The sequence below is a fragment of the Labeo rohita genome, chromosome 8, assembly GCF_022985175.1.
Source record: "Labeo rohita strain BAU-BD-2019 chromosome 8, IGBB_LRoh.1.0, whole genome shotgun sequence".
NCBI lineage: Eukaryota > Metazoa > Chordata > Actinopteri > Cypriniformes > Cyprinidae > Labeo > Labeo rohita.
The window spans coordinates 16,633,360-16,646,368 of NC_066876.1; the positions used below are offsets into that span (position 1 = coordinate 16,633,360).

The following is a 13,009-nucleotide window of genomic DNA, read 5'->3' on the forward strand; positions in this document are numbered from 1 at the left end:
TTTAAAAGCATGCAATTATACAAAGTCTAGAAATTGTTCGGTCATAAAACAGCAAGGCACATCGATTCTTCACATTTGCAAAGAGAAAACAATTTTTAACTGTATTATTAGGAGGCTACGTACAAGTAAAATGTTACTGTGGTACGTTCTATATTTTCTGGCTGACAAGTCAGTTCATTCTATTATTTTAAAAAGCAAAAAACATACTTATTCTATTGGTCGGAAAACACAAATTATTGCGGCTCACAAAAAGGCGCTGAAATCATGATTACTAGAGTCTACACGGTTCTCATGTTGACTACTTTAATTGGCACTCGCACGCCTTCCAACTCAGTCTCATCAGACGTCTCGTTCCAGCTGACGTTCCAGCTCAAATAAACTGTCAATCATGTCCACAGCCGCTCCACCGGCCCCATCTTCTGCTACTAAAACGCCAAGACGAAGGTCCAAGGCCAAGAAGTCAGGACCCAGCGTGTCTGATTTGATCCTCAAGGTCTTGTCATCTTCTAAGGAGCGCGGTGGCGTCTCTCTGGTTGCTCTGAAGAAAGCTCTGGCTGCCAGTGGTTATGATGTTGTAAGAAACAATTCGCGCATCAAACTGGCCGTTAAGCGGCTGGTGGCCAGCGGTCGCCTGATTCAGACCAAAGGCACTGGAGCATCTGGATCATTTAAGATCGGCTCGAAAGCTGCTGCAAAGCCTAAGAAGCCTAAGAAGCCTAAGGCAAAGAAGCCAAAGGCGAAGAGGGCAAAGAGAAAGACGGCTAAGAAACCTGCTGGGGCAAAGAAATCACCTAAGAAGAGAAGGAGAACTGTAAGGAGTCCTGAAAAAGCCAGCGAGACGGCTGAGGTCAAGAAGACCACAAAACCCAAGAGAGCCAAACGAAGAGCTTCCAGAACAAGCAAAGCAAAAACTGCCAAAAAATAAGTGACAGGATAATGACTGTTAAAGGATTCTGCCATCCTTTTTAATGCATTGTAAAAATATCTATTTTTTTAATGCATTGTAAAAATAAAAATTCTTAATTAATGGAAACCATTTTAGTGTCTTGTCGCGTTCAACTTGGTGCTTTGTTGTTATTTTAGTATTTTTTTTTTAATTAGTAGTAGTAGTATTTTATTTTGCACTATTATCTTTTTGTTTACAACAGACCAAAGTTCACATTAGCCTAAATCCCTTATAAAGCTAATAAACAATTCATAATTCTTATTATTTTTAGCATAAGCAAGAAATGTAAAAGGGCAAATAATATAAACGGATGGGTATTAAGCCTATAGCCGTCTAGTCTAATATTTAAGGGATAAACGTTTTTAAGGGATAAAGTGACTAGAAAAATGTTGTAGTGAAAAGAGACTCATGAGCTTTATACAGGTTATTCCACTAGATGGTGTTATGGTGTTGTCTGGAAAGCAGTAGCCTACTAAATCCTAAAGTTTGGGCATTGTGGCTGCTTTTCAAATAACGCCATCTAGTGGTGTAAGGTGTATATATTTCGTGTGCAATTACGTCACTTAGATTCTGTAAGAAAGTAATTCTTTTCCATGAAATTCTGGATTTTATAGATTATGCGCAACATATTAACTCAGATGCAATCATTCTGTTTCTAGATTTCTACAAAGCGTTCGATACCATTGAGCATAAATGTTTATTTTCTACTCTAGAGTTGTTTGGTTTTGGAGAGAAATTTATAAAAATGGTTAAAATGATATATAAGGATATTAAGAGTTCAGTTTTCTTACAATTTGATACCTCTTATAGATTTCCTATTAACAGGGGAGTAAGGCAAGGTTGTGGAATTTCCCCCTTTCTTTTCTTATTAGTTGTGGAATTACTCTCTTTAAATATTCGACATAATCCTAATATCAAAGGGTTGAGAATTTTTGACAGTGAGATTAGAATTTCACAACTTGCGGATGACACAACCCTGCTTTTAGAAAACACAAATCAGGTTGCAAAGGCCCTTGAAATTATTAACACTTTTTCAGAGGCTTCTGGTCTAAAATTAAATATTCCTAAATGTGAAATTCTTTGTTTGTTTGATAGTATTGAAACCTCTGTGAATGGTATACCCATTAAAGATAATGTGAAATATCTCGGAATCCACGTTTCCAAGATAATGTCTATTAGGCAAGAAAGGAAATTTCTTCCTAAGGTTAAAAAAGCTAAACTAATATTTAACAATTGGCTTCAAAGAGATTTATCCTTTCTTGGTAGAGTGCTTTTAATAAAAGCAGATGGTTTGTCTCATTTTATATACCCATCTTTGTCACTATTTGTTCAAGATAATACATGTAAACAAATTAACAGTTTATTGTTTAACTTTTTTTTGGAAAAACAAACATCAGCATTTGAAACAACAAGTTCTCTGTGGTAAAAAAGCTGATGGAGGTTTTGACATGCTTGCTTTTTTATGTTAATTATACTTTCAAAGTAAATTGTGTCAATTCACCAGACTCTATTTGGTATTTTATCCCACACAATATGTATAGAAATCTGGGAGGTCTTAAATTTTTGTTAACTTGTAATTTCTCCCCTTCTAAACTTCCCATAAAACTCTCTAAATTCCATGAATAGGCACTTTTGACATGGAAACTTTGTTTTGTTCACAATTTCTCCCCGCATAAAGTGAAGCTTTGGAACAACAAAAGCATTTTAGTAACGAACAAGTCGATTTATTTTGCAAAAATTGGCATGAAAAAGGTATCAATCATCTGTGTGATATGCTAGATCCACAAGGGAATGTTTATTCTTATGGTGATTTCATGTGTAAATGCAATTTCCCTGTTCATAAGGAATTCCTTAAAGTGGTGAAAGCTCTACCAAATGGTCTTGTTCACCTAATGAAATGCCACTTATCATTTGAAAAAACTGTAAAAAGTGAGCAGAAGTTTTTGGTTGATGGCAAAAATATTTACGACCCAAAATGTAGTAACAAAAATATAAGAAATATGTTTCAGTCAAAAAAAAAGAGTTACACTGAGGGGAATTTTTTTTTGGAATTCTTTAATAGATAATGTTAACTGGAAAAAAGCATTATAAATTTTGTGTACCCAACAAAGTTAAAGAATTATATTAAAAAAATTTGCATAATATATACCCCACTAATGAGATTACTTCCAAGTTTGGTAATGCTCATTTGAACTGTAATTTTTGTAATTTCAATAATTGATCATCTGATGATCAATTGATCATCTTTTTTTGAAATGCCTACTTGTTAAAGAATTTTGGATTGACTTGTCAAAATTCCTTGCTTCAAAATCCAATTTAAACATTGATTTCACTATGTGTGATATATTCTGTTATTTTTCTCATTGTAAACATGACATAGAATATATAGGAAATGTATTTATTTTACTGGCAAAATATTATATCCATAAATGTAAATTTTCTTCAACATTACCCAAATTACATAATTTTCTTTGTGACCTCAACTACCTAATTTTAACACTTAAAAACATTTACAACAAAAAAAGTGTCAAATTTGTGAAAATGTGTACTGATTTGATGATTATGTAATCTGAGCTGCTACCTCTGTTACTCTTATTTTTTTTTCTGTTGTTGTTTTTTTTTTCTTTTATTGTATTCCTGTTTTATTTTATTATATTGTCATCCATTATTGTGCTGATCTGTATCTGGTTTATGCGTGCAAGAAATAATAATAATAATAATAATAATAATAATAATAAAAAAAAAATTCTTATCCATGAAAGCAATTTTTTTATACATCAGTAAGTTTGGCATTCAAGCAGCAGTTAATTAAAAACTGAATAAATGAATAAACAATATTACAGTGTGTTACAAAAGGGAAAACTGAAAAAAAGGGGGCTAAAAAAACAAGTAAAAAGTGAAACTGAAAAAAAGGCAACTGGAAATGTAATAAAAAAAAAATAAGTAGAAAAACATAGAAAAATGTGAAACAGTTACATTATTATTTTTTTCATACACATAAAACTATTAAAATGTTAAAAATTATGATGAATCAAATTATGATGAAAGTAAATCAATGTTTTGTCTAACTGCAGAAAACACGGTTTAACTGAATAATAAAGTAACTATTCCTTCCCAGGAGGAGGCTGGGATAGCCTGCACAAGGTTTTTATATATTTATACACATTATTCCACTAGATGGTGTTATTTATGAAGTAGTAAGTGCTTTAGTCGTCTTTCAGTTTAGATTGGGCTTTAAATGTTTTTAAAGATATCACCTTTTAGTGGAATAACGTAATAACGTATAAAACTTGTTCGTTATTAAAAAGAAATGCTCATCAAAGAACGCACTTATATTACACATCAATATGTCTGAACTTCAAGCAGCTGTTAGAGAAATTATTAAATGAATAAATTATATTAGTGTACTTAAAACAGGGTAAACTGAAAAAGATGTGAAATGTTAAAATTATCATGGGTTAAAGGTTGAATAATTAATGTAGTTACAAAATATTTATTTATTTGAATAGAAATAAATGTTCCTGTGAGCATAAAAATGTTACATTTATATTTTTCATTCACATAACACTATTTAAATATTAAAAAGAAAAAAAAAAGCAATTCCCAAGGAATGCAAGAATTGAAAATATGTGTAACTTGAGTAGAATGTAATGCACACTGGATAAATGCATGTCAAATGGATGAATATACCTAAAAACCATAAGTTATACTTTTAAGTACTTTGTTTCTCTTCTCTTTGACCACGAATAGATACATTCACTATCACATCTTCCACCTGGTTATAGACTACCATTAACTGCAATTGAACATGAATACACAATATAACAGTATAAAAATGTGACCCTGGACCACAAAACTGTCACACCCCTGTGGACTGTTTAGTTGGTTTCTCCCTCTGTTGCCCATATTTGGTCATTCCTGTTCCTATCCTTGTCAAGTCATTATTAGTTAATCACCCACACCTGTCCGTGTTCATTTTCCTGTCTTTATAAGTTGTATTCAGTTCAGTGTTTGTCGTTGGATCTTAAAGTTATGTTGGTGTGTTTCCCTGCTGTTCCTGTCTGGAGTTACCATTTTTTTTGGCTGTTATTAAAGACTGTTTTTGTTATATTTTGCCTTCCTATGTCTCCTACACACAGTGTGACAAAAACCAGTCATAAGGGTCAATTTTATGAAACTGAAAACAGAATAAATAAGCTTTCCACTGATGTATGGTTTGTTACAAATAGGACAATATTTGGCCGAGATGCAACTATTTGAAAATCTGGAATCTGAGGGTGCAAACAAAAAAAAAGGCCTAATGAAGGTCTTAGCAATGCATATTATGAATCAAAAAGTAAGTTTTGATACATTTACGGTAGGAAATTTACAAAATATCTTCATGGAACATGATCTTTACATGATTTTTGCATAAAAGAAAAATTGATATTTTTGACCCATACCCATGTATTTTGACTATTGCTACAAAAAGACCTGGGCTACTTATGACTGGTTTTGTGGTCCAGGGTCACAAATAGCAAAACGCTGTATAAAACTCTAAAATAACACATTAACAATCTGCAAATCTGTATTTATGCTGTACATGCTGGAATAGAGTTTTTTTTTTAAGCCTTAATTAAATAATAGCTATCACTAAAATGCCAGTTAGCTCAACAAATCTCGCTTAAAGCACAATGTCGTAATATGGAAAAGATATTTTAAACTTGTTACATAACACAATTAAACACTGGCCAAAGAATTAAAGAAACTATGGTAGTGTATAACAAAACATAATTTAATAACCATCGTAATAAAGTTTGCTGCCAACAGACTTTGACTGTGGTCACAGCCAAATGTGTGCTTGTTTTGTACTTTTCTGTGTTTGCATTTATATAAAAGGAAGACAAGGGTGTGCAAACTATGGAGGAAGTGTCACTGTAAGTGCACAATAGGCTTTAAGAACTTTGGATTTTGCAGTGAATATCATAAACATGCCATCATGTTCTAGTGATACTGTTTGTTATAAATAAAAGATCACATATAATAATACATTCAAAATATTAAAAATATAATATTTCACATTTCCACAACATTACAAAAACCCTAGAGCTGTGGAGTTTACTTTTTTTTTTTTGAGTCACGAGAAGATATTTCTTCCTCTATTGGTTAATTTTTTGCTGTGGCTCATTAAACAGTAACTTGGTAAAAAGGGGAAGATGAAATTTATTTTTTGCACGTGCTTGTGCTTCCACTTTCTTGCATATACATATTTATCTGCATTTATATGTATAAGTTAAGTTAAAAGTGTAGTATGACTGCACCTTAAGCCAAGAAGACCAGGACAATCTTCAGAAAAACTATTTGTAAAATACTGTTTTTTTTTAATTAACCAACATTGACGGTATATTTCAGTTTACATGGAATATTTGTACTTTTAAAAACACTGTTTAATTAGAAAATCAATCAATCAAACAATCAAATATTTGTCTACTACCTATACACAGCATGATTATGGATTTTTTTATAAAAAGGAAGCCACTCATGTTTGTTGTGTCTAAACAGCAGTAGGGCCAATTTTCATGGTTTCACTCCATATACCTGCCCTATCAATATTAATTTGCTGACTGTTAGACTGAGCTTTAATTGAACATATCTCTAAATGTTTGTGGTTTAAAAATTGAGACTTTATATATATATAAAGTTGCTGTATCTCTTGGTTCTTTAACCAAGTTTTTTAAAGCTGTTCTTTTTAAGGACCACTCAGGCTTTGAGCATTCAAAAGTACTTTTGCATAGTTTAGTAAATTGTGGCCTTCAAATTTACATTCATTTAACAGAGAATGTAAACATCACATCTCTTGGCTAAATACATGGAATATAGACCTCAAAGTTGAATGGTTTGCAATGCTGTGGAAACACAGTATGTTGTATATTTTAATTCTGCGGACTCAGTATTAAAAAAACAGAAGCATGACATCATATCCTGCTTATTACATATGCATTGCTGTGCCTAAGCACTGTCTAACTGTCTAAACATAAAACTGTGCCACCACGTGATAAAAAGTGATGATGAAAAAGAAACCTGCTAGGGGCTTTTCATCTACACCCAAAGCAATTTTTAAATGTTTCTCATGCTGAAGAGGATTTGAAAAAGCCTGCGAATAACATACTGTACTAAATCAAGAAGCAGCAAACAATCTCAATTCCTCTTGTTTAAAATCAAATGGTAAAAAAAACTCAACCCCTATATAATTAAAAAAGTATAGGACATTATGAAGACCCAGAAAATGAGAGGAATTGCATAGATAAATTTACCAAATAATAGGCTATAATGCACAACAGAAATACTTGTTTTATTCAGTCCATAAAACTGAATGATAAAAGACAGGTTGCAGGTTCTTTTGTCTGTTTCTCCAAGGTAGTCAAACATGAAGAGGAAGTTCATAGTCTCATGACTACATTGACGGATGTGAAACACAGAAGTGGCTTTATTAAGGAACTTGTCAAGTTCTAAAATCTTCCAGATATCTTTTATTGAAGGTCACATTCTAGCAAGGTAGTGTGAAACATGCACCTGCTGATCATGGGGTCAAGACCCTTCTGTCTATTGATGCTCTGCTGTTTTATCAATGTCTGCAACCTTCATCCTCTCAACCTTCGTCCCAATAATGGACTTCGTTTGTGTCGCAAAAACTCGACTTTATCAGCGCTGGAGGTTCTACCGGGTGGAGGCTGGGATAACCTGCGCAACATAGACATGGGCCGGGTGATGAATCTAAGCTATTCCCAGTGTCAGACCACAGAAGATGGTGTCTATCTCATCCCAGATGAAATCTTTGTCATTCCACAGAAAGTGAGTGGAGTGGAAACAAACTCTGAGATCATCATGTCATGGCTGGAACAAAAAAGCTCAACTTCAAGCTCCATCAATGCAGATGTTTCTTTCTATTCGGTGCTTAATGCAAAATTCTCCATAGAAAACCAGCGTATGAAATCCCACCAAGTGAAGGAGAGTTCTGTAACGACACGAGTTCAAGTAAGTAAAAAATGTCATATTGTGAGTTCTATGGACTGTATGGACAAGCAGAATGAATACCAAATTTCAAGTATTTCTATGTAAATTAGGAAAAAAATAATTTTGAGCATGTAAAATAATAATAATGAAAATTAAAAAAAAAAAAAAAAAAAAAAAAAAAAAGATTTAAAACAAATGATGGAATATTTTCAATTGCAATGCTGATACTCAGTGCTAAGTTCATTTTCTCATATTACCAAAAATTTTTCTCAGGTCCGTAACCATCTGTACACAGTAAAGGCGTATCCTGACTTCACTCTGGATACCCGCTTTGCTCGACAAGCAGAGGAAATCGCAGATGCTATTGAAAACAATCAAACTCGTCAAGCAACTTACCTGTCAGAGAAACTCATTCTTGATTATGGTACCCATGTCATCACAAGTATTGATGCTGGTGCAACTTTAGTGCAAGAGGACTATTTAAAAATGTCTTATATCTCTAACAGTCAGTCAGATATGTCTTCTGTTACTGCATCAGCAGGATTTAACTTTTTTGACAAGGTTAAATTTGATATAGGTGGCAATATATCCAATGGAGCTTCTAAAACCAGCAGTTATCAGGGTAACATCACATATTCATTAATTCAGAGTCATGGAGGGGCTTTATTCTACCCAGGCATCACTCTGCAGAAGTGGCAAGAGAGTACGCTCAATAATCTGGTGGCTATTGACCGTGCTGGTCTGCCCATTCACTATTTTTTGAATCCAACAACATTCCCAGACCTCCCGACACCAACAGTAAATAAAATGGCTTCATCAGTTCGTCAGGCTGCAGAGCAATATTATAAAGTAAATACGATTCCAGGGTGTGTAAATCCAGATTCCAAAAACTTTAACTTTCAGGCAAATGTAGATGATGCATCTTGTGAGGGTCCAGTCACCAATCTTAGCTTTGGTGGCATTTTCCAACGATGCACTCCATTGACATCAGATGGAAATGCTATCTGTGATGAAACAGCACAGAAAAACCCAGCTACTGGTGATTATTCTTGTGCTCAGCAGTACACCGCCACCTTATTACGCTCAGAGACAGTAGAACGAGGTTATAATCATTACGAATGCCACAGCCACTGTCGCAAATGTGGTTTCTTATGGTTGTCCACTTGTTGTTCCCAAACCTGTGGTGATGCTTATCGTGTCCGTCGTGCAAAAGTTGAAACTTACTGGTGTTCCTCAACTCAGAAAACCCCTGATTACTCAGGATACCTTTTTGGAGGTCTATTTGGACCAGGCATGCAAAACCCACTGACCAAATCTAATAGCTGTCCTCCAAACTACTTCACCCAACACTTTTTGTCTAATGGCATGGTGGTTTGTGTGAGCAATGATTATGAGACCGCAACAAGATTCTCTGTGCCATTTGGTGGCTTCTTCAGCTGCCAATCTGGCAACCCTCTTGCAAAGGGTCAAAATCGCTGTCCACCTCAGTTCAGCCAGCATCTTGCTGGCATCAGTGATGGCTGTCAGGTATTGTACTGTGTCCAGTCCGGTGTATTCACTGGTGGTCACTTAAAACCTGTCCGCCTCCCACCATTCACAAAACCACCACTTGTCAGCATGATTGCAACAAACACTGTAGCTGTAATGACAGAAGGTGATCGTTCTTGGGTGAGAGTTGGAGAAACTAAGATGTGGAGATTGGCAAAGCCTGGTGAAATTAATCAAATGGCATCAATGTTTGACACATCTTCTTCTCAGTTGTCTGGAGGAGAAAAAGCTGGCGTTGCCATAGGTTTAATGGTCCTGGTTGCTCTTGTGGTCGCAGGAACAGTGTTCATAATGAAAAGAAGAAAGAGGTTTTCTGCCACTGGGTTGAGCAGAGGGTATGAAGAGATTGATAGTGAGGGTCAAAGTGAGAGCATTGTAGAGATTCAAGGAGAACAACTGAATGAGAATGCAAATGAAAACCCTACTCAACCCCTACTATCATAACAATCATTTTAAGATGACTGTGTAAGATGATTAGTAATAGTTACAGCAGTAGTGATCTTGGTCAAGAAAATATTCTTTAAAGGCAACCTTTTACATTTGGATTAAATCTGTGCGCGTTAACTGAATGTCATAAAAACATTACACAAAACAAAAATATATTACAAATTTTTCATTGTGAGAAAGGACTGTACATTAAGTTTATACACATAATTTTCTACTGTTTTATTATTTCTACTGATATAAGTGTATGTCTCTCTTTTTGTGCTTTTGTGACTAATAAAGAGTTCTTAAAGAAAGGCTGAGCAAATGTCATTATCTTAAAAATGCAATATGATCAGGATCCTGACTTACCTTGTGAGGACATGAAATCCTGGCAAGTTTAAACTGCTACGTTATAATTGTACTTGTCGCTATAGGGTCATTGTAATGTATTAACTTTCCTTTGGAAGTTAAAAGACAAACAACAATATTAGAATATCAGCATTAATCTCCAAATCCCAGTAACTTGTCTTCCTCTATCTTAAATGAGAAGTCCACTTCCAGAACAACAATTTACAAATAATTTACTCACCCTCTTGTCATCCAAGATGTTCATGTCTTTCTTTCTTCAGTCGTAAAGAAATTATGTTTTTTGAGGAAAATATTTCAGCATTTTTCTCCATATGAGAAAAAACTGATATGGTGCCCCAATTTTTATCTTCCAAAAGGCAGTTTAAATGCGGCGTCAAACAATCCCAAATGTGGTTGTAAACGATCCCAGCTGAGAAAGAAGGGTCTTATCTAGCATAATGATCGGTTATTTTAATAAAAATAATACAATTTTATACTTTTTAATGCCAAACGCTTGTCTTACTCTGCCTGGACAGTTTTTGTTCCGGTTCATGACAGTTACTGTATGTCGAAAAACTTCCATCTCATGTTCTCCCTCAACTTCGAAATCGTTATTTTTCGACATACTCGAACTGTCTTGAGCCAGAGTACACAGAGTTCAGGGAGAGAAAGGCAAGACGAGCATTTGAGATTAAAAAGTATTTAAACTGTATTATTTTAATGAAAATAACTGATTGTTTCGCTAGATAAGACCCTTCTTCCTCGGCTGGGATCGTTTGTAGCCGCATTTAAACTGCATTTTGAAAGTTCAAAATCACCATACCACTCCATTATATGGAGAAAAATGCAGAAATGTTTTCATCAAAAAACATAATTTCTTTACGACTGAAGAAAGAAAGACATGAACATCTTGGATGACAAGGGGGTGAGAACATTATATATGAGTCTTTGTTTTGGAAGTGGACTTCTCCTTTAAGTTTTTTCATACTCAAGATGGCAACAACTATCTGTTCTAACTTGCTTTTGCATGACATAAAAGCACCACGATAGCACTGCTATGTAAACAATTGTTTGCCCAGAGTAAATAGTTAAACAGTGTAGCTCTGAACAACAGTCATTATTCAAAGACGTCATGTCTTCCAAGTCTCATTTCATCTTACCCACACACAAAATAACAGGAATTAGGAAAGCCCTCATCTACCTGTTCATCTACCTAATATAGGCCTATAGCTAAATATAACTGCTTCCATTTAACAAGTTACTCTATTGACTTCTAGTAGCATCTCAACAACACATTAGTTTTCAAACAGTGAACCTTTAAACCCAGTGGGTAGAAATGAACAGAGGACCTAATAGACTACATATGACCCCACAAATAATAATAATACAATTGTTTTAATAATATTATTACATAGGTCAACTGACTATGATATGTGACCCTGGATAACAAAACCAGTTACAAGTAGCACAAGTATATTTGTAGCGATAACCAATAATACATTGCATTCGTCAAAATTAACAATGTTTCTTTTATGCAAAAAATCATTAGGATATTAAGTAAAGATCGTGTAAATTTCCTACTATAAATATATCAAAACTTAATTTTTGATTAGTAATTCATTTGGACATCTTTAATTTTCTCACTGTTTTGATTTTTTTTTTTGCACCCTCAGATTCCAGATTCTCAAATAGAATCTCAGCCAAATATTGTCAGATCCTAACATAAATCAAAAGAAAGCTTATTTATTCAGCTTTCAGCTAATGTATAAATCTCAATTTTAAAACTTATGACTGGTTTTGTGGTCCAGGGTCACATATGTTATAAATCACAGGACAGGATATCTCTCACATGGAAGAAGGGTTTAAAAATGATCATTGTGGGAAAATGTATGGGCTTCTTAGGGACGCAATAATCCAGATAATGCAAAGCCAACTGTCTGTCATTATTCCACTTACTTTATGGCTATTTAGAGAGACGGATGAATTTAAACCGTCAACTGTGTACACAGCAAGCAAGGCTAAATAGCAGCATTAGCTTCGTTTGTAGGCGCGCTTTGTAAACCAGGTGCTGTTCACTACAGTCCTTCAGAAAAACACGCCTCGACAATCTCTGAATTCTACAATCAAACACTTCATCATCTAGTAAAAGTAATTTAAATTTTACTTCGTCCTTTTTTCTCCGCTAAAGGAATACTTGCGAACGAAGGGACCGTCGAGCATCTCCGATTCTCTGAGCTACACTCCAATCTCCAATCTGTTCATCGATGAATCTGTGTTTTTGAACAAAATGATTCGTTGTCTCACTCATAATAAACAAAGTCACTTGACAACACCTACTGGCGGAATGATGTAACCACTGACTGAAAAATCCCATATATATGTGGCTCAAAAACGTTCATCTAAGACAAGAACGGGTATTCTTTTTGGTTTTAGGACAAATTTGATGAAAGGTTTTGATCCACTTCATATATATATATATAAATTTGGCATTTCCTAAATTTGGAAATTTCCTCCACAAAATTTCAATAAATAATAATGATCACTTTTAATTAAAAAATGACTACTAGTGACATGATTACTGTGTATTTATATATCCAAAATCTTCTGACCAACACTTTCCCATGCAATGTGCTGATAAGTATGATTGTCTTTTCATTATATCCATTGTCTCACAACTGCAAGTGAAAAGAAAATGTATGCAATCCACATGTCCTGTTTGATTAATCCTGACCTTGCACTTCATCCTCA

At 34.3% G+C, this 13,009-nt stretch overlaps 2 protein-coding genes across 2 annotated transcripts; both read left to right on the plus strand.

Annotated features, from left to right (window-relative positions):
• The first annotated feature begins 314 nt into the window (after positions 1 to 314).
• On the plus strand, positions 315 to 1,036 carry LOC127169783 (histone H1.4-like). Its single transcript, XM_051117390.1, has one exon. The coding sequence runs from the start codon at positions 389 to 391 to the stop codon at positions 923 to 925; it is 537 nt and encodes a 178-aa protein (XP_050973347.1). The 5' UTR covers positions 315 to 388; the 3' UTR covers positions 926 to 1,036.
• Positions 1,037 to 7,440: 6,404 nt separating this feature from the next.
• Positions 7,441 to 10,225, plus strand: mpeg1.1 (macrophage expressed 1, tandem duplicate 1). Its single transcript, XM_051117360.1, has 2 exons — positions 7,441 to 7,960; positions 8,213 to 10,225. Exons 1-2 carry the CDS (start codon positions 7,493 to 7,495, stop codon positions 9,929 to 9,931), a joined length of 2,187 nt encoding a protein of 728 aa, XP_050973317.1. The 5' UTR covers positions 7,441 to 7,492; the 3' UTR covers positions 9,932 to 10,225.
• The last annotated feature ends 2,784 nt before the right edge of the window (positions 10,226 to 13,009 follow it).